The 27,585-nt window shown below is 35.2% G+C and overlaps 1 protein-coding gene and 1 non-coding gene across 2 annotated transcripts; one reads left to right on the top strand and one right to left on the bottom strand.

Moving 5' to 3' along the window:
• Positions 1–25,655, bottom strand: LOC143388080 (transport and Golgi organization protein 1 homolog). Its single transcript, XM_076842067.2, has 24 exons — positions 25,596–25,655; positions 18,943–19,074; positions 16,702–16,723; positions 15,703–15,791; positions 15,385–15,462; positions 15,188–15,298; positions 13,885–13,956; positions 13,596–13,700; positions 12,831–12,953; positions 12,624–12,732; positions 11,525–11,580; positions 11,346–11,436; positions 11,036–11,174; positions 6,250–6,351; positions 5,342–5,402; positions 5,193–5,228; positions 5,047–5,114; positions 4,835–4,935; positions 4,514–4,651; positions 3,666–3,734; positions 3,486–3,562; positions 3,289–3,360; positions 1,725–1,887; positions 1–714 (listed from the first exon to the last, which is right to left on the bottom strand). The coding sequence occupies exons 1-24, from the start codon at positions 25,638–25,640 to the stop codon at positions 401–403; spliced, it is 2,373 nt and encodes a 790-aa protein (XP_076698182.2). The 5' UTR covers positions 25,641–25,655; the 3' UTR covers positions 1–400.
• On the top strand, positions 21,788–21,895 carry LOC143389896 (U6 spliceosomal RNA). Its single transcript, XR_013090184.2, has one exon. It is a non-coding gene; the product is annotated as a U6 spliceosomal RNA (small nuclear RNA).
• Positions 25,656–27,585: the final 1,930 nt, after the last annotated feature.

Genomic DNA, 27,585 nt, shown 5'->3' with positions numbered 1-27,585 from the left:
CAGATATTTAAAGAGAAAAATCAAGCTTATAAAACACCATTTCTCTGTTATCATCTGGAATACACTAAAAATAGGATAATGGAAATACATGTTCTTAAAGCATTTCCACAGGAAATGTCCGTAATTATGACATTCTAAATCATTTAGCAATTGTACATGCTACATTAACTAAAACAAAGGTATTCCTTATTGCACATTTTAAAGTTGTAAGGATACTCTAGTTTAAGTGGGGGATATTTAGGGGGAAAATATTTTGGCTCCAAATGTATACTGCGCCAAGGCAGCTTCATTCTAAAAACATAAACCATTTAAAATAAACTTTTATATTTTGAAGCCAATAATCCTTCAACACAATGAATAGTTCATAGTCCACTTTCTGACTAAGTGTCAGAGGTTAATTTTATGGGCCCTGTTTTAAGGCCTGTGAACAGCCCTCACTACTCTGAGAATCGGGTGTAGGTGGAGGTTCATCTTTAAAGCCTGAAGACATTAAGTCTTTTGCAGCAGGTGGTGGCCCATAGTCTTGGGGACCATGAGTTGGAGGTGGTAATGGGGCACCAGGAATGAAGTACTCTCTTGGGCCAAATGAGCCTAAAGGTCTAAATGGTGCAGGTCCTGGAAAAAAATCACGAGGGTCAAAAAGCAAATCCCGTTGTCCAGGTGGAACACCTGGTGCATATTCTCTGAAGCCTATTGGTGGACGCATATCAGGACCTGGAAAATAAAAAGGAAGTTATGTAAATACCCAGAAATTTCTGAACTTGGGTGATTTCAAGTATGTTAATATAGTCTTTAATTTCTCCCAAGCCTAGAACATCAACTGGTGAACATCCTGACTTGCCAGATGAGGCAAACTGAAATGGAACAAATTTAGGTTATAGCCTGGCCAACCAGCCATGAAGCAACATATTAAGGATTTAAACATGGCTCTACCTAGCTCCAGGCTTATCTTTTTTCTTTCCCTACTATATAATTGCAGAATTATTTCTATCTCACAAGAGCTCCATTTATATTTGGAAGTACTATATTACCATGACAAGATGATAGACTATGAAATAAGAACTTTACTACATCAAAGAAATTTTGATAAAAGGAAATCCCACTATTTATTACTGTATCTATTAAAAATTCATGAAGTATTTCAGCATGGACTTTACACATGCCATCAGAATCAAGGTGCATGCCCTCCTGGAAAGGGCCTTCCACAGCCACCTAATTAAATCAGCAACATTTATTAGGTCACTGTTAAATCTTCCTCTTTAACACTTCCCTCTGACTTTTCTCAAGGTAAGGAGGGTTTGACTTTTCCTTTTCTATATTCTATAACCTACTGCTTATGCTTCCATTATGGGTGATTACAAACTTTATGTTATAGGATTTTCATATCTGTGACAAAATTTTAAGTTATGGCATGTGTCTCATCCACCTTTCCATCTATTGCAGTGCATATCAACACATTTTCAACAAACATCTGCAGAAGTAATATATCTGGCTTTTCTCTATATAGCCCCTTATCCTTGTCTATGAGATAGCTATTGCCTATCTCAGTATAAGATTATATAGTGTCCCATATGTCCCAGAAAACTAGAGGAAAAGTTAAAATGTACTCAGCTGTATCCTTTCATTGTTAAGACCTGAGATAGCAACCAACTGTTTTAGCAAGCAATAGAAATGAAAGATGAATGTGATTTATAAGTCAATCACTACTGTTCAGATCATCATACCAAATGGTGGAGGAATTGGCCGAGGCCCAAAAGGCCCACCAAGCTGAAATGGCGGTCCATACCAAAAGGGAGGTGGTGGAGGCCGTCCCATCGGGGGTCCCATAGGGGGGCCCATGAAGGGTACCCCTGAGAAAGGAGGGGGCCCTTTCATAGCCATATTAACCTGCAATTTAAGATTTGAAAGCAGTTAAAAGTTTTAAAATTCCTATGTATTAAGACAAAGTACCAACACCGATAAAAGCTAAAACCCAAAACAGGCACCTGTCCAGAGAACACCATCAGTGCAACAAAACTCTACCCACCCCTCCTGTGTATTCCCACTGACAGCTTACAGAAGTTAGAAGGATTCCACAAGAGGGAGCAGTTTGTTACTGATTATATCTGCACAGGAAAGGGAAAGGCAAGAGGACTGGCAGAGGTTATTAACAGAGGTGATTTCTGACCAGTATGTCATGCTGTATTCACTACAACCTATTTCAAAGGGAGACCCCCTCCATCACTTCCCTTTCATCACAATAGCTCATTACTTCCATATTAAGAACAGAATAAAATGAAAAATCCATTCTCTACCCATGTAATAATAGCTACTATTCAGAGTATCTTCAGTAAGTCTTTCATATATTATTCAACCTCTGAGATCTTTAAGTAGACTGTCTTGTTTTAAATAAGAGGGAACAAAAGCAAATGGATTATCATAATTTGTTGAAGGCCACACTGCATATTAAAGGATCTCAATCCTAGGTTTGCCTCCAAGCCATGCTTTTCCCGCCTCTACTCCTCTCTAACAACGGGTCTTTGCTCTCTTTTAAATCTTCTACTACAAAGGGGTTTGGGGGTCTTATCTAAGCTGCCCTTAGATTGCTCCAGAGATGTATATTCCTGGAATATGTATACACTGGAACTTGAGAAGTATTTTCCAACACAATGCTATATACACAAATTAGGAAGACAAGGCTTTAATATTTACTTTCATTTACTGTACACCATTTGAGATATTGATTTATCATTTCCTATGAGTAGTGGGTTTGAAACTAAACAATTAAAATTTTATTTTATTATAGAGCTGCAGAAGACCTACCAGATATAATAGCAACACAGTTACAAGAGAATGCACTTATGTGAACAAATGAGACCATTGCTTGGGACTGGCTCAAGAGGTCATTTCAGATTATCATTGTTGCACTGAAACAGTATTTCACTTTCAGAAAATCTGATACCAATCTAATTCAAATCACTCAAAATAGGGTTTGCACAAATGGAGGAATTCTTAAATAGCATTCTTCCAAACAAAAATAAAAATGATGAATTATACAATTGATAATGAATTTACTTTGTCTTAGAACATTCAACACAAAACACCATATAAAGTTAGAGTGATAACTTTTCACATTCTGTAGTTCATTATAGTTGTACACACTTAAGCCACATTTCCAAGTTAAGGAAAAAAGGAGGCTCAATATTGCATGCAGTTTAAAGCAAACAAGATAAGTGTCATGCTCTGAATATCCTTCCCAGAAATGCACAGAATAAAACCCAATTCAGTTCTCAACCTCTAAGTACTTACTCCAACTGGATGCTCAGTCAAAGAAGTAATGGTAGAAACTGAGCGGGTCTCAGGTTCTTGGGGAACAGTTTGCTTTTTAAAAAACAAATGGGATAGTACAAATAGAACACAAAAAAAGATAAAGCAAAGAGCAAATACTGTAGGAAAGCAACATGTTCCTGCACGACCACGTGATTCACAGTAACTACAGAACTTACCTTGCCCTCATCTGTCACCTTAGCTGGAGAAGAACTTCTGGAGCTGCTGTTCATGTGAGCTGGACCACATCCTGGGTCTGTTAGAGATCAAAGAATGGATTAAGACTTATTCTAACATGAAAAGAATAAAAATCCTGCATCCACAATTACAGATTCTTTGAAATTTCTTGGTCTCTTTACCAGAGGCAACGGGATTCCCAGATGCCTCAGAAGACCATTGAGTACGAGGTAAAGGTCCATCCATTGACCCTTGGGAAAGAAATATCAGAGCCCTTGTATGTATTTTTCAGAAGAAATAAATTACTGGTGGACAGGTCAGGGTGCAACAATAACTAGAAAGCAACATTAAAAATGGGTTGCCCAGGGGTTGGGGTCGTAGCTCAATTGTAGAGTGTTTGCCTAGCATGTGTGAGGCACTGGGTTTGATTCTCAGCACCACACCATCTACAATGAAAAATATTTAAAAAAAAAAATGGGTTGCCCAATACGGAAATCACAATTTATGAAGAGATTTAAGTAAAATAAAGAACTGCCTTGGGTTGATAGAACAGCAAATTAACACGTACTGGTCCTAAACTTTAAGCTACAGACTTGAAGTATGTGTAGGTTGGCTTTTCTTTAGTCTGTATAACCTGACTTCCAATCTTACCAAGACTACAGTCCTATTTAGAATTGGAAATAAGACTCAGTATTTCATATTGGAAATATGTATGCTACATAAAGTTTAAGGCTACTTTTATAATATTTGGGAAAGGAACACCATAGAGATTTAATTTAAAGATAAAGGTTTACACTTCACAGTGTAAAATTTAAAAAAAAAAAAAACAATACAGGGACCTCCAGGAAAAAAAATAAATGTTTTCTATTCTAGAACAGATTTTACAGAAAACATTCACAAAGATAAAGTAAGAAATTATCTTCTATATATTGTACAGGCCCAAATTCTATGTTTTCATTAGAATATTCAAAAGGGAAAAAAACCCAAAACCTTGAAGCAGTTTACTATAAAGCAACATGTGAATGCTCACCAAATCCATTTCTAGGCATATCTCTTTGATTAAGAGTAGCAGAAGGAGGTCTCCCAGCTGGCTCTGCTGTCAGTGGAGGGGAACATTCTCCACCACTCACGGGGGATGGACCAAAATAGCCATTATGGCTCAGTGGACCTAAAGACAACAATGCCGTGTTACTACTTTAAGGCAGCCTTCTCCCTGACACCAACCCCCACACCTCCCGCTTTAGCAAATCATTCAGATTATTTCATAACCATTACACACAGAAATATAAAGTAATTTACATACATTCTGCACCAAGAAATAAAATAGCTCCTTTTACAAAGTGCCCCCTACCTCTCCGAGGAGGATTTTGTAAATTTGGTCTCCCCGGCCCTGGTTTTACAATGACAGGTTCATCTTGCCGCATTGCCATCTTTTGGGTCATTTCCAGTAGTCTTGAATATTGAGAAAGAATGGGCTGAATTATGAAACAGCAATCATAGATAATATCTAGCATAACCTTAAAACACTATAAAACATACAGTAAGATACCAAAAATCACATACTTCTGTCTCAAATTAGCAGCTTCCCTTTTCTCTTCAGCTATAGCTCTTTCTGCAGAACGAGCTTTGAGCTATTAAAGAGAAAATATTCAAATTCAGTTGCGGTAGGCTATGCAAAAAATAAAGAAAAGGGGAAAAAAAAATCTTACCCAATTATCATGAGCTTTCTTCTCATGTATAGCAATCTGAAAAAGACAACACATTAAAAAATGTTTTTAGGGATTCATTATAATAGCCTATAATTGTCTGTATTAGATATCAAAGAATTCTGCAACTACAGGACAGTATTAATTACTACCTGGTTTTTAAATGAGCGCTCGGTTTTCTGTAATTCTTCTTCCATCTCTTCAATTCTCCGCCTAAGTATTACAACAATTGAATAAAATTTGAAACATTCTGACCATTTTCCCTTTATTCCATCAGCTATACTTTTAAAGACTTTTATCATACATAAGAAAAACATTTCTATAGTTATATGAATCCAGTGTGATCAAAACTAATACTACAGGCCAGGTGCAATGCCACATGCCAGTAATCCCAATGATTGGGAAGCTGAGGCAGGAGGATCACAAGTTCGAGGTCAGTCTCAGCAATTAAGTGGGAACCTATGCAACTGAGACCCTGTCTCAATGTAAAAAAAAAGGTCTAAGGATGTAGCTTAGTAGTAAAGCACCAAAAATAAATAAATAAAATGAAAACCTAATACTAATAACTTCTTTATCATTTAATTGCTAGAGATTCTGAATTGATAAATTATAATTTCCTTAACTGTTCATCAGTGTGTTCTCAAGTAATTCTGCTAGAAATATCTTCCTCCTTAAAACTTTTTTTCTTTTTTTCAAATTATATCCATAGAAGATTTCCAAGGTCTATCAAATGCCACACTTTTGTGGGTCTTGATATAACACACAGCAAACTGATTTCTTAAAGAATTAGTACAACATACAAAACCCCCAGAACTGTTTGCGTTGACCAAGTTCCTTATGGTCTTGCCCATTGGGTACAAGTAAATTTTTGTTAACATTTTTCATTTGTTAAGTTGAAATTTATTTTTTCTCCTGTGTGAATTGAATGTGTTCATATCCTCTCGTTATTTATACTTCCATGCTATTTTCTTCTATCTACATAATGTAAAAAAAATGATTAAAAAGAAAGCTAACACTAATTCATTAGACATTGACACCCTCCTTTAGAAACTGAACTCACTTGTAATTTTTAACTTCCTGTACAGCGGAAACCACCTTTTCATCTGCAGCTGACAGCTGCTGCTCTTTTTCTAGTCTCTCACATTCTTCTTGACTCAGTTTCCTAAAATAAAGCCAGTTATCAAATCAAAAGTTTCTCTTTGTGAATATCACTTCCCACAATTCTATAAAATGCTTAGGCACATAAAATAGGAATTCAAACCTGCAATTTCATAAATCAAACTCTGGCAAATCACTTACATTTTCTAACTTCTCCTCTTAATTCTCTACTTACCAGTAAATAAAATAAATGTGAAAACAACATGTGCCCCAAGGGCAAGTCTCCTGTGTGTAAGATAATAAAAACTCACTTTACTTCAATGTGGAAGATCAGGACTGATCAACCTAACATAATTAAACATATTAGGATAAAGCAGGGGATAATTCTTTTCTCGTTTCTGCCATGGGTAGGACACTAAGTATATCTTTGTCATGGAGGAACTCTTTTCTCAATCCAAGACTGGTACCATAATAAGGATATATTTAGTCAAAGAAAAAATCTTCTAGAATATGTCTTTTAGCTATGCAATTAACCACAGAACATTTTTCACACTTTAGATATCTATTTCAAAAGAATTGTAAATTAAGTAAAAAGACAAATCTGAGTTTTGATAATGTCTATCAACCAGAAAAAGAAGCCAAACTGACCCACTATCAGAGTATTATCTACTGACAAGTTTTAACTCTGATCATGAAACTCAAGATGTTCATCTACTGACACAAAGGTAGCCACATTTAATGATTTAAAAAATACTATTTTCTGCTATCCTTGTACTACTTTAGCCATAGTTCCAATTCAAAAGATAATTAACTTGAAACTTAATTTTCCATAAATCAGAAGAATTACAGTAAAAAAGGATTACTGATACCAAATAGAAAAAGGGGATTATATATTCTTATATAGCTTCTCATTTAATTCTTCAGCAAGTATTTTATGAGTGGCTATAATATACTAGTTACCTTGTAAGATGCTAAAGAATAAAAGAGCTCACTGTTTCAGGTATAAATGATGCCTAAATGAATATAATAATTTTTCCCAGTGGCTTAAGAAGGAATATGGAGAAAACTGAATCTTGAAGGACAGAGAGAATTTTGTTTCCAATTATCAAAGAGTTAGTCTGAGAGCACTAAGAACAATCAAAATATCTTTATAAGAATATAAAATTGTGTTTGAAGGGATCCAAGCTAAAAAGTCAGTGAAGATATATGTATGTGGCCAAGATCCATTAGAAAAAGGAATCTCAGAATTACAAGTAAGGCTGGCACTTTAAGGTACTTTTCTCCTATTAAAGATAACACAAAGATATGAGTCTGAACCAAGCCTTCATTAAATTCCTGGGCTTAGAGGAAAAAAGAGGCTACCAATAAAGGGACCCTTAATAAAAGCCCTAGTCTTTGAGTGTAGATTAGAAAGTACTGCACACTTAAGTGATGAACAGGCAAAAAATCCAAAAGGAACAATACTGAAACATTGAAAAGACAAGTCATTTTTGAATTATCTTAATTGCTGACTAAGTTTAAAGTGACAATCTTACTCAAGTAACCTCAACACTTTTCTATAAGAAGATAACTTCGTCTTAGTCCTCAAATTTCATCTATAATTATCACAACAATGTTGGCCAATCAAAACTGACCAGGCACTCCATAAGACAAAATTCTGTGAGAAAAAAATCACACAGAAAAGGAAACCAGCTAATGGGGTTATCCGCACATGTTTTAAAATCACTGTGCTTTATATACTCAAAAAAGTAAAGTCAAGATTATGAATTTCAGGGCTGGGAATATAGTTTAGTTGGTAGAGTGCTGCCTTGCATGCACAAGGCTCTGGGTTCAAACCCCAGCACCACAAAAGAGAAAAAAAAAAAGATGATGAATTTTGTCAAAGGATTAGAAACTATAAAACCAAGAAATAGTTGGGTGTGGTGACCTACCTACAGTCGAAGATACTCAGGAGGCAGAGGCAGAATTATGAGATTAAAGATAGCTTGGAAAGCAGTAAGACCCTAGTCCCTTATGAGAAAGAGCAAGGAGTCTGGGGCGGTAGCTCAATAGTAGAGCACATGGCTCAAGGTCCTGGGTTTGAGCTGTAGTACCGAAATAGGACTGGGGTTGTGGCTCAGTGGTGAAGCACAGGCCCCACATGTGTGGGGCACTGGGATCAGTCCTCAACACCACATAAAATAAATAAAATATTTGTCGGGCTGGGGATGTGGCTCAAGCGATAGCGTGCTCGCCTGGCATGCGTGCGGCCCGGGTTCAATCCTCAGCACCCCATGCAAACAAAGATGTTGTGTCTGCCAAAAACTAAAAAACAAATATTAAAATTCTCTTTCTCTCTCTCTTAAAAAATCCTATAAAAAATAAAATATTGTGTCCATCTACAACTAAAATAATATTTTAAACCCTGAATTTTTTAAAATCCTAAACTCAATGAATGATTTTAGCAGCAGATTTGGGAAGTAAAATAAATCCTAGCGCTTTTAAGACAGGTCAGAAGAAAATATCCAGAAGAAGTAAATCCAGAATGTAGGAGGCAGGGGAAATCAAATTCTAATATGCATTATTATAATCAGAAGAGAGAATGAGGTAAAATCAACATTTAGAAAAAGACTCGAAAATTCAAGAAGTGTTTAATGGTCCTAAGCAACATAACTGCAAGAGGAAAAGTGGGTAGGGTGGGGAAAACTACACCTAGGCACTTCCCAATACAACTGTTAAAAAAACAGAGAAAGGACTACAGAAACTAGGGGAGGGATAAGACCAAACAACAATGATAATGGACTCCTTAAAGAAAAAATTTAAAACAGATGGTAATTAATTGGATATTTTTAAATTGCTAAAACTAAGTAACAGTCAAAATTCAGTAGCCAAAAGAAAGATCCTTTAAAAATGGAAACTGGTTTTAACTCTAATCATGAAGTTCATGTCAATCTAATACAGATTATAAAGGTAGCAATATTTAGTGGATAAAATACTATTCTCTGTTTATCCTTGTACTACCTTTGATACATTAATCAAATCTATCATTAAAGGACAATGTTCAAATAGAATGAAAATAATTTCAAATAAGAAACCAACAGTGTAGAATGCAGAACTATAGAAACTTTAAATATGTGTATAAATTGAATGAATGTCTTGTGGAGTTCACAGTATATGAAGTACTAACATATAATGCCACAACAGTTATCTGATTCAGGAGCTACTTAAAGCCCATAAAAAAATAATAAACCTATTAATCTGTGTCAGGTTTTTATTAAATCCAGAATATATACCATGGCCTTTAAATTATGAGAAGATGAATAAAATTATAATTATATAAATATAATTCCATTATAATTTATGATTACATCAAGCTTATACAGGGGATGAGGAAAATAATTAAACATATTTAAACTATTAAAAAGATACAAGGAAGAAAAAAAGAACAGGTCATCAAATAGAAAGCAAATTCTTCATAAACCACAGGCACATATTGACATGGACAGACTTATATTTTAGAAAGTCCACTCAAGCGGCTATAGAGAAAACTACTAAGAATTTGAAATAAGTTATATACAAATATAAAAAATGGAGAATGAAGACAGATGATCTAGGTTAGAAATAGAAAAGATGACAGAGGCATGAACTAACATAGTACCTGGGGATGAGTAAAAAGAGTACAAACCACAGATGATGACTGAATGAATTTTGGAGGAGTTGAGAAAAATAGTGCTACAATTTAATTGCATTACAAAGAAAATTAATTGCCATTTAGGTCATTCAGATTACTAGTAGGGACAGAGACAACAAGTGTTCTTTTTAAAAAAAGTGATAAAATGAGAAACGTTTCTTTGAAACAGGCCAGGAATTTAGAACTGTCCTGAACAAAAATTTGAGATTCTAAAAAGGTCAATTGGAGATCACAGAATTTTAGAAAAGTTAATGGAAAGGTTTCAATATTTAATGCATTAATTAGGCAACAGAAGTCAAAGTACCTAAAAATAGTTAGGTCTGTAAGAAGTTCTGTCTTTGCTTTACAAGATATATATATATATATACCGAAGAGTAAAATCAGGTGCAAACAAATAATATCTGACACAACCTATTTTTAGAGAATTCAAGTTTTTTGTGGATTAAAAACTTCAAATGAACTTTCAAAAAATAACTAGCTCCACACTAAGAAGATTAATATATAAATATATACTCCAAACAAGTACTTCTGTAATCATAACTCCTAAGGTCCTTGCCACAGTTCCATTTTGTGTGAACATCTGAGATATTCAAGTCCAAAACTTGTACCATCAATAAGTAAATATTATTCCTTTTTGAAGTTTTTATTCTACTAAAACATGTCATTCCAAATCACTCAGTATTTTTAAAGGTCCAGAGTTAGAGATACAAGTTCAAAACATTAGAATTACATAACTGATCACAATGAAAGGTAATTAAAATAAATAGGGGGATCATAGAAAGGGTCTAGAACTTTGAGAGGTATTTCCACATCAGTGACTGTTAATACCATTTTACCACTTCCTGCCTTCATATGAATTTGACAATTGATTACGATGTCTTCACAGCCTTAGTTTATGGTTCCAACTATAACGATGACGATGGAAAGAAAAATGCAACTTATAGGAAACAAAACACAAAGGAAAAAAGACAAATCTCTACTTATTACAACTAGAAGAAATTGTAAATAATCTTAAGAAAAGATAAAATTATCTATTAGTTCACACAGTGATAACAATAACAAACAATGAAAATCTTACTTTTGTAGTGCCATCTCATTTTTCTGGTAGCGTTCATTTAAAATCTCCACTTTCTGCCTTAGAGTTTTGCATTCCTCTTCCAGTCCAACTTTAGAAGACTGTAGTGAATTGCAGTCACCTTCTAATTTCTTTATTTGGTCTGTAAAGGATAAAAAAGCTTATCTCTATATGTGTACAAGGACTTAAGAACTTGTTTGAGGGAGTAGTGCCAAGAAAAGTAAGAAGCATGAAAGCCAGAAGCCGTTCTTTATCTTTCCAATAAAATTTTAAGTCTTTCCAACATGGCAATTTCTTCTCAAGAAGAACCCACCTTCTAGATTACATTTTGTGGACATCGAGGCTCTTAGCTTAAGTTGTAAAAGTTTTAGATCCTCTTCAACTACTGATATTGTAGTTTGTGTCTAAAAATTGCAGAAAAGAGAGGTATTCTTAAAAGTGAGGCACAGGAAGAATTCACAGGCACTATGGGACTCTTACAAAGAAGTATACCCGAGAGACATCCATCATCTGCTTAATTTGATCTTTGATCTTCTTATTCTGATCACCTAAAAAACAAAAGACTTTAGCTTTTTGTTTCCTTACTTTTAACTCTATATTCTCCTAACTTCCCCAAACTAAATAATGATTGTGTTCAAACACCAGAAGAAAAAAAAATCAATTAAATAACCAAACTGATTAGACTAATGACTTTTAAGAGAATTGCAAGCTTAGATTTAAAAAAAAAAAAAAGAGAGAGAGGTGAATTTCAGGCTGGGGTTGTGGCTCAGTGGTAGAGTGCTCACCTAGCATGTGTGAGGCACTGAGTTTGATCCTCAGCATAAAAATAAATAAAAGTACTGTGTCTGTCTTAAAAACAAAACAAAAAAAAGGTGAATTTCTAGTTTGCACAACTAAAATGTTATCTATGCTATTCTTGTAAGATAAAAGCTTTTCTTCTCTCTCAGATCTATCTTCACCTGGGCAAGTAAGTGTCTTATTTAGAAAGATTCAATCCTCTATTTTCTCCCTGAATCTACTACCAGGTGTGGTTTGAAATACTTGCTATGTAAGCAATATCCAACTTGGGAGAAAACATCTGGAAATATTTTCCTCATCAGTAAACACTGTTACACTCCCTCTCTCTAGCTTTCTGATAGTCTCTAGCCTCTGTTCTCACAGCCTTAGTTTATGGTTCCAACTACCTCTGGACTCTTAAGACTGACTGTGGACCTTAAAACCACAGAGCCATAGAGATGATGAGTATCAAAATCAACTATCATCTGCATAAGTTAAGAAATAAATTTCTCTTACTGTACAATGTTCAATACTCTAAGTATTGTATAGGATGTGACTATTGTAGCTGTAGTGTACTTACTAGTTTTCAATGGGATAGAAAAAGTCAGTGTTCTTCACATGCCTATTGCTACATTATACCCCAGCAACCCACCTCTGCCAATGCAACAGACATATCTATAGATCCAGTGATATGTGTCTACAACCCTGAAGCTTAAGAAGAAAATCAGCCAGCTGAAAAGTGGCATCTGTATAAATACTTAATTAAAGACAGGAAAGCAAAAAAAGGATTCAACCTCCCTGAGATTGATCTTACCTGCTACCTCTCCGTTGGTTAATTCATCTGACTCATCTACTCTATTTTGATCCTCAGATTTAGATTCACATTGTAACCGATTCAACTGTATGATATAATTAGTCAAAGCCTAGAAAAGAAGCAAAAGGTTGGAAGACTCTCGATTTTAATTCAGAAGATTTCAGGAGAATTCATGAGATGAAACATGTATTTGGAGAATAAACTTACATTAATAGTATCATCTTTGTGATTAAGATCTACAAGTAAATCTTTCTGGGTCTTCTCAAATGATTTGATGTGTTCACTGAGCTCAGCGTGTGATGTACACCAGTCTTTGACTTCCTGCTGCAACTGAAAAGTCAAAACACATGAATTCCTGTGGGTTAGGGAGGGGTCTCTGCACTGGATACATCAGGACTACAAGACTTAGAAAAAGAAATAGAGAACCATACTCCTCGGTGGCCTGCCTCAATCGAGGGGGTTGAGACCTTGGTTAAGGAAGAGGGCCGAGTGGCCCCAACTCTCACAGCTGCAGTAAGAACATCAGAGCTCTCAGGAAGTTGACACTGTTTATTGCATTCCCCAGAAAATTGCTGCCAATTCAAATAATTTACCTCCAGCAGGAATGGCTGGGCACATATGACTGTCTCCTAAATTTAGACTCCTTATCATGTAATCTTCCCTTGGCCGGTGAATCAGTAACTACTCAAAAGAGGATCATAAAATACTTAATTTTCTGGTTTAAAAAGTTTCTTTGAGGCTATGCAAGTTAATAACTGATTGACATTTGATAAGAAAAGCAATAATCCAAAAATCCAAAACAGATGGAGAACATATATATGCACTCAATTTAGGGAGCATGTTTAAACTTTGCATATCTAGAAAAGGTCCTACATGAATATTTCTTACCTCAGAAACAGATCCAAGAAAGATACAAGATAATGATATTCACTTCTCTAGTTTACATTATGTATGACATCAAATTTTCTTTACCTGCTCTTTCATTTTCGTAAGCATGGTATTTTCTTTCTGAAGCTGACAGCATTCCAACTTCACCTTCTCTTCATGAAGCTTAGCTTCATTAAGGACAATTTGAAGCTAATGCAAAACACTACAGTTAGTGAATTAATTCCAAAGAAAAAACAAAGTTATACGTTCCCAAACCAGACATCATACAGTTCTCATTTTTTGCACATTTTAGCACACTTCAAATTTTTGGTCCGCAACAAAAATTTATATTAACGGGTATTAATATCCCGTTAGCAAGAGTTGGCAGCTTTACCTCTGAAAGTTCAGAAGTATTCACTGAAATGACATCTTCAAGCTTCTCTATAGATTTCTTATTTTCCATTATCTGCCAGGTGAAAACAGAACACAAAATATGCATTAGGATTTCAGTAGAAATACTGATATGTGTGTGTGTGTGTGTGTGTGTGTGTGTGTGTGTGTGTGTGTGTACACACATATATATACTAAAAAAGATAAACACAATAAAGTATTTGTGAAGCCATCCCATTACATTTCAGGTAAATGCAGGGGATCCAGCTTTGGACTAAGCAAAAAATCAAGAACTGAAAGAGATGAGGGAAAATGAAGTCATAAATATTTCATGGCATCCACAACCTTACTGTTTATGAGATAACCAGAAAAAAAAGATCAAAGTATAGAAAATCATAATGCAATAATAAAATGTTTTAAAGCACAGAAAATTAATTAATTACTGTTTCAAATAAACCAGTTCAAATTAGTAATTTTTTTTCTAGTGATAGAGAAAACAATTTCCCAAGATCATTTTTAAATTTTTCTCATTTGAAGTAAAAAATGATAAAATTTAAGGGAGAATAGACTAATCTCACATACAGAAGAATTCCCCAAAATTTATAAAGATATTCGCTCCTTAAGGAAGTGGACATAACTCTGCAATCTTTGTTTGCAATGCCTGGGATTGAATCCTGGGCCTCATGCATGCTAGGCAAGTGCTCTACCATGAGCTGCATCCTGAGCTCGTAACTCTTCATACTTTAACTGTGGGCTGTGCATGGTAACTTCCAAAGAATATAATATGAAAAGGATTGGAAAGAATTTTTACAGTGGAGAAATCTGATAAATACTACCTCAGCTAGGTGATCAAGCTTACTTGGGGGTAGGATATTTCAGAACACACTCTCTACTATCTTTTGCAACTTTTATGTAATTACAGAAACTTATAGAAATTGAAAATGAAATATGTAAGTAAAATTTTTTTAAGTACAGAAAATTGATTAATTCATTACTCTTTCAAGTAAAAAGTAAACAAATACTGTTCAATTGGACAATAGTTTTTTAGTTGATATGCATGTTTCCAAGGGCAGAGCAAAGCAATATGAAAATTATCCAAGGTTGAGAATAAAAATATTTCCTAGGCCCATAAAAATAATTTGTTGTATCAGTACTTAAAAGTTCCACAAAATGGGCACAGAAGTGGGTTCAACTTCCTTGACTCCTAATCTTACTTTAGTTAACAGCTAGACTAAGTTCAACTTAACCAATTTTACAAAATATTTCAAAAGCCAAATTACAGGAACACTTAGCAGCAAAACTCTTACCCAGTCGTGATTCTTAGCTTTCTGTTCTCTTTCAGATTCTAACATAACATGAAGAGTTTTAGTTCTCTCATCCAGAAATTCTTTAGCTTTTTCAAGAAGCTTTATTTTATCCTGGGGAAAAAGGTGTCAAGATTACTCACTCATTACATTTACTTTTGAGTTTAGAATGTAATTCCCCCCAAAGAAGGGATTTTTACCTTATATTTAGTTGCTTCATCAGAAAGAATCATATTTTGTTTCATGGTTTCTTGAACCTGTTTCTTTGATTCCTTCATCTATGTAAATAAAGCATTCAGAATTAAGATACACAAATTATAGTGCTATTATACAAGTTACTTCCAGACAAGTGACCCTTTCCAGAAGAAAGCAGTACTTAATACATATGACTGCTTAGAATTTGGATGATTTGTAGGAAATAATGAAACAAAAATTTTAAAATACAATTTTTAAATTAAAACAGGTAGAAATGATTCAAGCTAGAACCAAGGGAGAAAGAAACAAAAAAATAATTATACCTTCTCTTCATACTTTGAAAATTTGTGTATCAGTTCTTCATTTTCTTTCATGAAATTGATTATCTTTTGGGAAATTTGCTGTTCAGTGACTAAAAGGGGGAAATACACAAGATTATTACAATCACTAAATGAAATTCAATTACTCAATCTACTAAAAGCAAAGACATGTTATATGGTACTATGAGGAAATACTTCTTAGCATAATTATTATGCTTTTAAAAAGCAATCTATGCTTATTAGCAATAAGAGTATAAAATTATTAAAATTTAAGAAAAATATAAGAACAATGATATTTTGCTGGGCGCGGTGGTGCACACCTGTAATCCCAGTGGCTCAGGAGGCTGAGCTACAAGGATCCCAAGTTCAAAGCCAGCCTCAGCAATAGCGAGACACTAAGCTACTAAGTGAGACTTGGTCTCTAAATATAGGGGGTTGGGGATGTGGCTCAGTAGAGTGCCCCAGAGTTCAATCCCAGGTACCCCTCCCATCCAAAATGATATTTCAATTTAAGCTTATTTCACAGATGGGAAATACAGTAAAGTGTTGTAGCTTGATATTCCTCCCTTCTCAAAACACTTTCTTTTCAGAAAATGGAATCATTTAATTCTTTGCAAAGAAAAACAGAAATGAAAGCATACTGATTCACATTACCATTCTTTAAATTATCTACTCAATTACTTAATGCATGATTAAATCATTAGCATAGAAATACTCTTCAAATGTAATACATCTGCATTACATCAATATTCAAAGTTAATCTGCCCCAAATTAAAACTTATCATCTCCCTATCCACAATTTGTTCCTCCTCTTTATCTCCTATCTCAGAGTTGGAACCATCATCATCTACTCTATTATCCATGCTAGCAACCTAGGAATAGTAAAATTTTCAGGAGGTAAAAAAGTAATAGACATTAAAAGTCACTGTATCTACTTCTAACATACATTAAACACACATCAAACACCAATACAATACAAGTTTAAGAAACCTAAAAATTTACCTTGATATACTCTATCTTTTACCTAGAAGTGAGAAAAAAGATTAAATTTGATGTCAAACATCTGCTCAATAGAAACAGCATTCCTAAAACAACAGTCAGAATCATAACCAAGTGAGAATTTAATAACATTCTGGTTCAGGATAATAAATTTATAGGATTAAAAATAAGTAAAGGTTAACAAGCATTTAAAATTTAATTGATAGTGATATTTCATAAATAGGCTCTGACATAAAAACACTAAGATATGTACCTTATTTCACAGTAAAGATGTGTGTGTATGTGTGTGTGTGTGTGTGTACTCAAAATCATTTACTTGAGAATTCTAAATAACCAGGATAAAGTCTAGAAACAATGACTATTCAAAAGGAATCTGAGGAAACAATATGAAAGGCATAATCTTTGTACTAAGATATGCCACTTTCACTCACCAGAAAACATCTTAGAACTCCAATTTAAATTTGGCTATTGGCTGAATTTAGAAACTAAGAGGCTACATCATCTTATTTCTACAAACCACTAAATATATATCAAGAAATCTGAAAGGGAAGACTGCTAGAAGAAAATGCACAAGCAACAAGAGAAATGACAATTAACATATTCTGGAAAGGACAAAAACAATCATTTCCTAAAGACAGCAATAAACTGCCTGATAATAAAACCTAAGCAGAAATTTTTTAAAAACATCACTAAATTTCTTTGTAACTTAGCATATACTTGTCCTTTCAAATGTTATAAATGGTGATGGGATACTCAGATGTGTCCATGGATCATCCATGGGATCTTCGTAATAGGAAATTGCATTCAGAAAACTCCAACACAGAAAGAAATGGCATTTCTTTAATGTCATAGCGTTGCTAACCTTTTACTCAAAATGACAACAGAGGAAAATGGGAAGTGTCATCAAAGCAGTCATCTAAGGAAGAGACTAAAGCTCCAAAGTCAAATGCTGAAACTGAGGAGCAACAACAAGGAACCAGATCCCACATAACCTAGTGAAAAGAGAAACAGGTCCCGGGGTTCTTGAAATGAGAAACAAGAGAGAAATATAAAGTGTTTTCATGTTTTTCCCTTCTCTTTATCCTTCGATTTCCTTTTTTCTTTTAGCTGAGAAAAAGTTCAATGAGACTGAACTGTGAAAATTCCTCACAGGAATCCAGGCAAATGATTCTTCTATTTAAGAAGGGAACACTTTTTAAGAGATTTTACACTCAATTGTACAAGGAGAGGAAACTTATCTTAACAATGATATGTCTGATATAATTAAGAAATCAGAAAAAGAATACTCAGATTTGAAAAGATTTATATCCAATGCTTTTGGCCTCTTTAACTGTTAGGCTTTTCATATGCAAAGTCCATTTACCTAAAATAATTTTCTTCCAATTATGTTAAATAACTATGAAACAGAATGACCTACAGTACAAACATAAGTATGTATAAGCTTATATATATATACGCTTATACAAATGTGTACACACATACACAGAGATAGACTAATTCTGCTCAGAAAAAAAAAGACTTAATGAACAAAACATTTAATGGATTTTTGGACAACACATAATCTATACTTCCAAATAAAAAGGTATTTTCTGAACATATGATCAAATCATAAAATCTGGGAAAAATATATATAAAAGACTGGAAAAATTATCTCATCTCCTTTTTCTCATTTTACTGTATTTCTTTGTAGCATTTCCCCCTGTTTATATGTGTTTATATTAACATACAGTTCATCAACATTTAAATCTTAGTTTCTGCTTTTTTTCCACTTCACATTTAATTGTGAGCATTTTCTGTACCTCAAAGCTTTGAAATAGATAAATCTGCCTACTATTCCATTAAGCAAACATACAATAACCCCTAAATGAATTATGTTGTGCTAAGTCTTCAATCTAATACACTGTTCCACTGAAAAACATTACCAAAATCTTCAAAGCATAGTTATTTCTTTAATATAGATTACTAGACATATATGCTACATAAAAGGATATTTATCTAACTTATCCCATCTTTTATCCCACTTTTAAGACTTCTGATATGTATGAAACTACTGGTCAGGATGGCTGTAAGAATTACCAGTTCTACCAACTGCACCCACACTAAATTATTTTATAAGGTTAGTTTGACTTAAACCACTAATTTGTGTTTTAGCAACTGAAAAGGAAAAAAAGTGGGGGGTGCAGTGACTATATAAAATAATCCTTGTGCTTATGTGCTAAGGTATAAGTAAGTTAATTTACTCACAACAAGAACAGTTCTCCAAAAGAAAATGACAAAGGATACCAATCCAAAGAAAACAGTGAAAACTACAGGCTCCCATGGTAGTCCATAAAAATCAGCCCCAGGTTGATACTCATCAGGCAATGTAGTAAACAGCTGAAACAGACAAATTAGAAGAAATGGGATACCTTAAATTTATAACAAAACAGTCACAAAGAATCATGGCAATTCTAAACCAACCTCCTCGCCAGAAATCCACCTCCTCAATATTTTCCAATAGTTTCTTCAAGAGAAAGGATACTGGCAGTCTCATATTTTTTGTTCACTTGCAGTGTTTTCAAGTATAATGAATCTAAATACTTTTTTAAAAATTTTATTTATGTATCTTTAGTTTCAGGTGGACAAATTATTTTGTTTTTATATGGTGCTAAGGATCGAACCCCTAACCTTAACCCTAACCTTGACCCTAACCCTAACCCTAACCCTAACCCTAACCCTGTGCCTCATGCATGCTAGGCAAGCGCTCTACCACTGAACCACAACCCCGCCTGAATCTAAATACTTTAAATTGAGCATACATTTCCAGTTTTTAACAGGCCCTATATCATCACATTGTCTAACACCTGGCTAGAATCCCTCTGGATCATTATTTTCTCTTAGATAACCTGGTTTTTATAATTTAAAAAATTCATTTAAGACAAAAACTTAAATATATGAAAGAACTAATTAATTTTATGGCAACAAATAAAAACAATGAAATAATAAAAAGATTTCAAGCCCCTTTGGGTATCATTTGATAAGCTAGAAGAATACCTTACTATTCTGAAAAGTGTTTAAATGAAGAAAGGGAAACAAACATTTATCTCCTGCCTTAACTATACAAACCAAATACCTGTGTAAAGAATAATCAATCATAGCCAGGTGCCGTGGCACACACTTGTAATCCCAGTAGCCAGGGAGGCTGAGGAGGGAGGATAGCAAGTTCAAAGTCAGCCTCAGCAAAAGGGAATTGCTAAGCAACTCAGTGAAACACTGTATATAAATAAAATACAAAATAGGGCTGGGGATATGGCTCACTAGCCAAGTGCTCCTGAGTTTAATCCCCAGTACCCCCCCCCAAAAAAAGAATAATCAAATTTTTATTTGTGTAGGCATCCCAGCCTTTAAATGAAGAAAGAAAAATCCCAGCAACTCCGACCATTGCTATTTTGCAACCTATAATATATTAGCAAATCTCACCAACGTCACTGTTGACTAGTAGTCAACATCAAAGGAGAGAACATGCATATGTCAATGCAATATTTCCTATTAAGTTTTCATAAGAAACAGAATTGAACCTAAACCTGACTACCAATTTCCAAGAAATATAAACCAACAGAGAGAGGCTGAGGTTGTTAGCTCAGCACTTGCCTAGAATGCATAAAGCCCGAGGTTCAATCCCCAGAACTACCAAAAAAAAAAAAAAGGCAATAGAGAAAACAGGTTAAATTGTTGTACCAGGGGGATTGTCATTTATTCACCAAAACTACAATATATCCTAGAAGTCCCACAAACGTATTTTTTTTCAATTATTGCAAAAAGTTACAACAAAAGGAGAAATCAATAGATAGTAACTTATATGAGACTTGTTCTCCCACTGAAAGCAACCAGAAAGTTGGAATATATATATATATATTTTTGGTACCAGGGATTGAACTCAAGAGCACTTGATCACTGAGCCACATCCCCAGTCTCAGCCCCATTTTGTATTTTATTTAGAGACAGGGTCTCACTGAGTTACTTAGAACCTCACTTTTGCTAAGGCTGGCTTTGAACTCGTGATCCTCTCTCAGCCTCCCGAGCCACTAGGATATTAAGGCATGTGCCACCATGCCCAGTCAAAATATATTTTTAAACAGCTATTTTTCAGATAGAAAGCCACAAGGGACATGCAACTGTCACCCCTAAGAGCAGGAGAACAAATAGGTGAGCATTCTACCTTGAGGCACCCTCTAGACCTCAGTTTGGGAAGGGGGACCCAAATGGAGATTAACAGTCTCACTGAGGAGAAAGAGACCAGAGTTCCAGGAGATTAAGCAGCCAAAAACATGTAGAGAAAACTACCAGAAAGATGGGAGCCACAGAAAAAGAGTTCCAGAAATCTGCATGGAGGTGGTCTTCAGTTTGGGGCTACATTCTAAGCAGTACCTGCGAGGGCCAAGAACAACTATAAGCTAACCAATCCCACAGTTGGCACTGAGCTGGGAGAAGTCTGGATTCCAGCTAGCCAGAGAGAGTTGACATACAAAAACAGCATGGCCAACAAGCTCATGAAGAAGTATTTGATCCAGGCATGATGGCACATGTCTGTAATCCCAGCAACTCAGAAGGTTGAGGTAGGAGGATCCCAAGTTTGAGGCTGGCAACTTATCAAGAGCCTAAGCAAGTTAGTGAGACCCTATCTGAAAAAAAAAGTTCACTCAATATCATTAATTATCAGAAAATAAACTCACAAAGACATACCCACTAGAATGGCCAAAGTGCTAGTGAAGATGAAGTCAAGTGGAAGTCTCCTAAATTGCTGGTGGAAGTATAAAATGATTGTGGTCATTTTTTAGCATGGCTTGACAGTATCACATAAGATAAAAACATACATTAAACATAGGAGGCAATTGCACTCCTAGATATGAGTCCACTTATAGGGGCATATTTATGAAATAGTACTGTAGGAAAAATGAATCTATAGTTTTAAAAAAAAAGTTATCAGTGGTTGCCTGGAACAGGTGGTGAAGGAACTCACTGGGAAGGATGCCAAGGAAACCCCTTTTCTAGTGAAAAAACTGTTCTATATCTTGATTATGGTAGTTTTTACATGGGTAAAACTCAGAGTGTGATTGTTTTGGCAGCACATATACTATAATTGGGACAATACAGAAAAAAATTAGCATGGTCCCTGAGCAAGGATGACACCCACATTTGTGAAGCATTCCATAGTTTTGTGGAAACAACCCTTCAACAGATGAATGGATAAAGAAACTGTGGTACATATACAAAAGGAATGTTACTTATAGCATCAAAAGAGAAAAAAATTATGGCATCTGCGGGTGAATGGGAATATCAGGCTAAGGGAAGTAAGCCAATCCCCAAAACCAAAAGCTGTATGTTCTCTCTGAAAGTGGATGCTGACCCATAATGGGGGTGAGGTGGGTGGCAAGGGGCATGGAAAGAATGGAGGAACTTTGATTGGGCAAAGGGGAGTTAGGACAGGAAAGAGGGCATAATGATAGGGAAGATGGTGGAATGAGATGAACCTCATTACCAGAGGTACATGTAGGACTACTACACGTGTTGTGTACAACTAGGAAAAGTTTTGTTCCATTTATGTACAATGAATCGAAATGCATTCTGCTATCATGTATAACCAATTAGAACAAATTAAAAAAAAAAACTCACTGATATTGGCTATCAAGGAATTACTGTTAAGTTGGGTGATGGCCCGTGGGTTCATTATACTATTCTCTATGCTTTTCTTTAAAGCTTTTCTAATTAAATTTATTTTTTAATTAGTACATAGAAATAAACATTATAATTATTGAAGTAGGTAACATGACATTTTGATGCATGTATACACTATGTAACGTTTAAATCAGGTTAAATATATCTACCTCCTCAAACATCATTTATGGTAAAACTTTCACAATCTTTTCTTCTAGTATTCTGAAATGTACAGTATGTTATGGTTACCTATAGTCCCCTACTATTATCTCTACTCTTATTTGAAAGTTTCCATGATAAAAATACTAAAAATAATTTTTAAATTAAGATATAACTTCAAATATTTAAAGGATTTCTATGTAGAAAAGAATTCAATTTTATAGAGGAAATCATGTGGAGGAAAATTTGGAGTCAATACAAGGATGAACTAGACAACAGAAGAACATATAGCCTTGTAAGAGAGTGACTCAAGCAAGGAAATACTGGTGTACAGGCCTCATAACTACTCGTCAGGGCCACAGTAAAGAAAATTACAGCAATGATGGGGCTGGGGATGTGGCTCAAGCGGTAGCGCGCTCGACTGGCATGCGTGCGGCCCGGGTTCGATCCTCAGTACAACATACAAAGATGTTGTGTCCGCCGAAAACTAAAAATAAATATTCAAAATTCTCTCTCTCTCTCTCTTTAAAAAAAAATGGCCAATGGGAGATGGATTTGAGCATGCCTCCTGTCTCCTTATCAGTTAACCCCCAATAAAATGTTTAAAAAAAAATTACAGCAATGAGTGAGAAACTAGACTAACAGCCTTCCAAGGTTTCTTCTAACACTATGATTCTAATAAGATTCCATTGATCAATGAATCTGATTGGTGCACATCTCCCAAACACATCAGAGCCTATTACTCTCCAGTCCTATCAGATATCATACTACTTGTTTAAGATTTTACATTAGAGAGAGAAGATGGGAGGGGAGGGGAGGGGGGATAGTAGAGGATAGGAAAGGTAGCAGAATACAACAGTTACTATTATGGTATTATGTAAAAATGTGGATGTGTAACCGATATGATTCTGAAATCTTTGTAATGTTTTGAATAAAAAAAAATAATAAATAAATAAATAAATAAATAGATGAGGGAACAGAAGGTGAGTAGAGTAGAAAAAGGGGTATGGGGGAGAAGAGGGAAAAAAGGGGGAACATGAACACAAATCAAATTCCATGCACATATGATTGTGTCAGGTTAAACCCAACTACTATGTATAATTATAATGCTTTAATTTTTAAATGTTGAGAAAATTAGCACTTAAATGTAAATTAATAAGTAAGTTGATGTTTCATGTGTAAAAAAAAAAAAAAAGATTTTACATTGACTTGTTCATAATTTTTGCATATATTTGTTAAGTCCTTTTCTTAAGGCATTCAAAAATCACAATCATGCCTTACACCTGTTAGACTCTTTTAGTCCTCGCACAATGTCCTGTACATACTGGGCCATCAAAATGCCGTTTTGAAGGATCCTTTCAAATCAGTCTCGTAACATTGTGCCTCTTCTTTGCCACTCACATCAATGTCTTACCTATCACCGCAAAATCACTGACCATACCTGCACCACATTCGTGTACCCCGACCTAGACCTAGAGGAGGGCTCTGTGCATATCTAAAAAATGAATAAAGAAATCCTTCCCATATCGTGAGGCTGTAAACTTTCCAAGTGATGTTGATTCATTCTGATAATCAAATTATGACTGTGGAAGACTGGGCTTTAATCACTGGAAATATCATTATTCTAACTGCCTGGCTTGTACATACTCCTTACCCAGGTGGCTGCCACCACCATGAACAAACATGGAGCCAACTGAAAAATGATTCATTTCTCCCCATCACATCTTTTCCACCCTGGTGGTCTTTCCTCCCCAGGTATTCATTGTCTTTATACCACCTCTGACTGCCTACATGAGAATTAGGGGGTACGTGGGGGTAAAACCCTACAAAATGCCAGACACCTCACCAGACACTTTACCTTGTCAAATCATTTAATTATTATGATTGGAGTAAGCATTATCTACATTTTTCAGATGGGGAATCTGATATTCAAAAGTTTAGTTATTTGCCCAAACTTCTAAATGATAACCTTGGGATTTGAAACCAGATCTACCTGGCTTCAAAATCTATACATTTTACAAGGAAAATAACAACATCACTTTTCTTACACAAGTCTTGAAATAACACAACCTACAGGAAACAACTTCAGTTGAGAAGGATTACTGTCACAATGGCCCTAGGACCATCTTATCCTCCAATCTCTAAAAGCTTTCTCATTCCTATAATTAAACTCTAAAAGTCAAATATCAACAAATACCATGAGGGGGAGGTAAGTCCTAAAATGCTTAGATAAGCTTCTAGACAGATTAAATGTCTTGTTTGGATCATGATTTTCTTTAGAAAGGTCAGCCTTAAGTGACTCTTTCTAAGAAACAGATCTAACCTAATTCCTTTCATTCTTAAAACTTTCTAAGGATCCCCACTATTAATGGTCTAATGCTACTTTGGCTCATGACTTCCTTTAAGATTTGCTGGCCTCTCCAACAGACCATCCCCCTCCAACTTCACACTTTATACAACACCAACTATTCACATTCTCCTGGCCTCCCCAAATATGCTTTTCTTCATGTTTCCATTTCTCTGAACACATTTCTTCTGACTGCCAGCTTCCCCCACCATCCTCCACCCCAGCCTGTCTAATCAACAACAAACCACATGACACACTCCTGTTTGCCCTTTGCCTGTGCTTCAAACACATCTCAACTACTTTCTGACCTTATTGATCACCATTCCAACCATAATAAATGCATTTATGGGCAATAATGTTCTACCATCAAATAAATACCTCTCTTTCTGCCATTATCTTACTGTGTTTCAAGTGAATGCTATTATCTCCCTGCCAGAATGAAAGGTTCTGAGGGGAAGAACCAAGTTTTTACAGGTGTACAAATGTCCAGCCTTGGTAGACAGCAAATCTTCCTCATATGCTAAACTAAGTAGCCATTAAGCCACACTGCTATGGCTTTTGTTTTAGGAGCTATCTACTCAAAGGGTCAGGAGTCATTTTCATAAAGACATTTTAAGTTCTTCACTTCATGACCAGAAACCACTTAAAAACTAATAAATAATCAACATTCTAATTGAAGAAATTATGTCAAACTTACCATCTTAGTGAAATAAAGCAAGAATGAATATAACAAGGAAAGCATGTTGTCCAAAAGGGTGGCATCTGCTGGCTCTTCCACCTTTGTCTCCTCTAGTTGGTTTTCTGTATGAGCATCATCAACAGGAGTACCTTCTGTTATAAGTAGCTCTAAAATTGAAAGGGGAAATGGCTCTTTTATTTTATGCTATAGAATAAGAATTGTCTCTCTTCAGTTTCAATATTCATCGAGTGTTTCACTAAATATATGAGTCACAGTGCCTGGAATATGTGGCTCTCCTAAAGACAATTAACACAGAGAAGAAAACTTCAAAATCCTAATTAGAGCTGTCAGACCCTTCAATTATAAAATGAACAATCTCCAGTCTACTCTCCACTACTTCCATGGCCATACAACTGCTATCAGAACAATATTTACTAAAGGAAAATTTTTAAAACCAGAGATATATAGACAGGGTCACATTCAACAAACATGAATTTAGTGCTGGTGAAACTTTGTGTTAAAAATTTTCGGAAAGCTGAAAGAGAGGGAGGGAGTCTTGGTTTGCAGATTTACAGGTGGAATGAGCCAAGGCTTAACACAGCATCTGGCACCTGGCAGAGATACTCAACAACTATTTATTGAGTGGACAGATGACAGCTATTTAAAAAGAACACAGTAATACCAAGAGAGACTAAAGGGAATTGGGTACAGACCTGCATTGAGGCTCTGTGAATGAGGTAGAATTCCACTTAGATCTGAGAACTTGTAGGGGTGGAATTTCAGTATGAGTTACATAAGACTGGGGTACGTTTGATTAAACAGCTAGGAGTCCAACATGCAGTTATTAAGAAGTTGGACCAGTTGGGCTGGGGATGTGGCTCAAGCGGTAGTGCGCTCGTCTGGCCGTGCGGCCAGGGTTCGATCCTCAGCACCACATACAAAAAAAAAAAAAAAAAAGATGTTGTGTCCGCCGATAACTAAAAAATAAATATTAAAACTAACTAACTCACTCTCTCTCTCTCTCTCTCTCTCAAAAAAAAAGGAAGTTGGACCAGTTGCCTCTAAGGTCTTTCTCAACCCTGAGATTCTATTCACTACTATTTTTTTAAGCTTTTGCCTAATTTTTAAATTTTTTTTTTTTAGTTTTTGATGGACCTTTATTTTATTTATTTGTATGCAGTGCTGAGAATCAAACCCAGTGCCTCACATGTTAGACAAGCACTCTACCACTGAGCTACAACCCCAGGCCCTCCATTCACTATTAGTCTATGAATTTGACTGCTGGTGAAGTCTGCCCATTGGCTCAGCATCTCAGCACCTGAGACACATTAAATGACATTTGGGAAGATTTTACCTATAAAGGTGATTGACATCATTTTGTGGTAGAACCTAAAAGGCCAGGGAAATAATTCATGCTTAATTTTGTAAGCCAAGTTTTCCCTAATATTGAAAGTTTTGGAGCATGAAAATAACAAATCTTAATGGTGCGTGATTCATTTTCAGAACCTTATGGAGTTAAAGACAGTTCAGAAGTCAGTAGTGTTCATATATGGATGCAATGTCTTCTGGAAAATGGGAGAACTGATATGTTATTCCTTCTCAAATTAACTGAATCCCCCCTGCTATGAGTTCTCCTACACTCTGTGTGTGCAGATGGGGGGGGGTCAGGATCAGTGCTGCCAAGCCCTGCACTGGTGCAGGATAATGCTATAGCTATGCTTACAGACCAGAACCTTTAAAAACACAAAATACAGTAATTATGGCTTCATAGCACCATACTGGATGGATAAAATAAAACAATTAGTCATCATCTAACTTACTGATAAAATGAGAGTGAGCAACACAAAAGTAGAATGCTGTTGATGCCATTATTGAGGATTTTTTTGAAAAATTGTTTCTCATCTCCCACTGGATACTGTGCACTATGATGAAGTATTCATAAGTGTCAGTCTAAAATGGATTGCAGTTCTGTACTGTTTCCTGTAAGTATATAGTATAAAGATCTGGA

The sequence above is a fragment of the Callospermophilus lateralis genome, unplaced genomic scaffold (genome assembly GCF_048772815.1).
Source record: "Callospermophilus lateralis isolate mCalLat2 unplaced genomic scaffold, mCalLat2.hap1 Scaffold_52, whole genome shotgun sequence".
Classification (NCBI taxonomy): Eukaryota; Metazoa; Chordata; class Mammalia; order Rodentia; family Sciuridae; genus Callospermophilus; species Callospermophilus lateralis.
The sequence above is the reverse complement of the archived record's forward strand: the minus strand, read 5'-3'. Positions and strand labels throughout refer to the sequence as shown.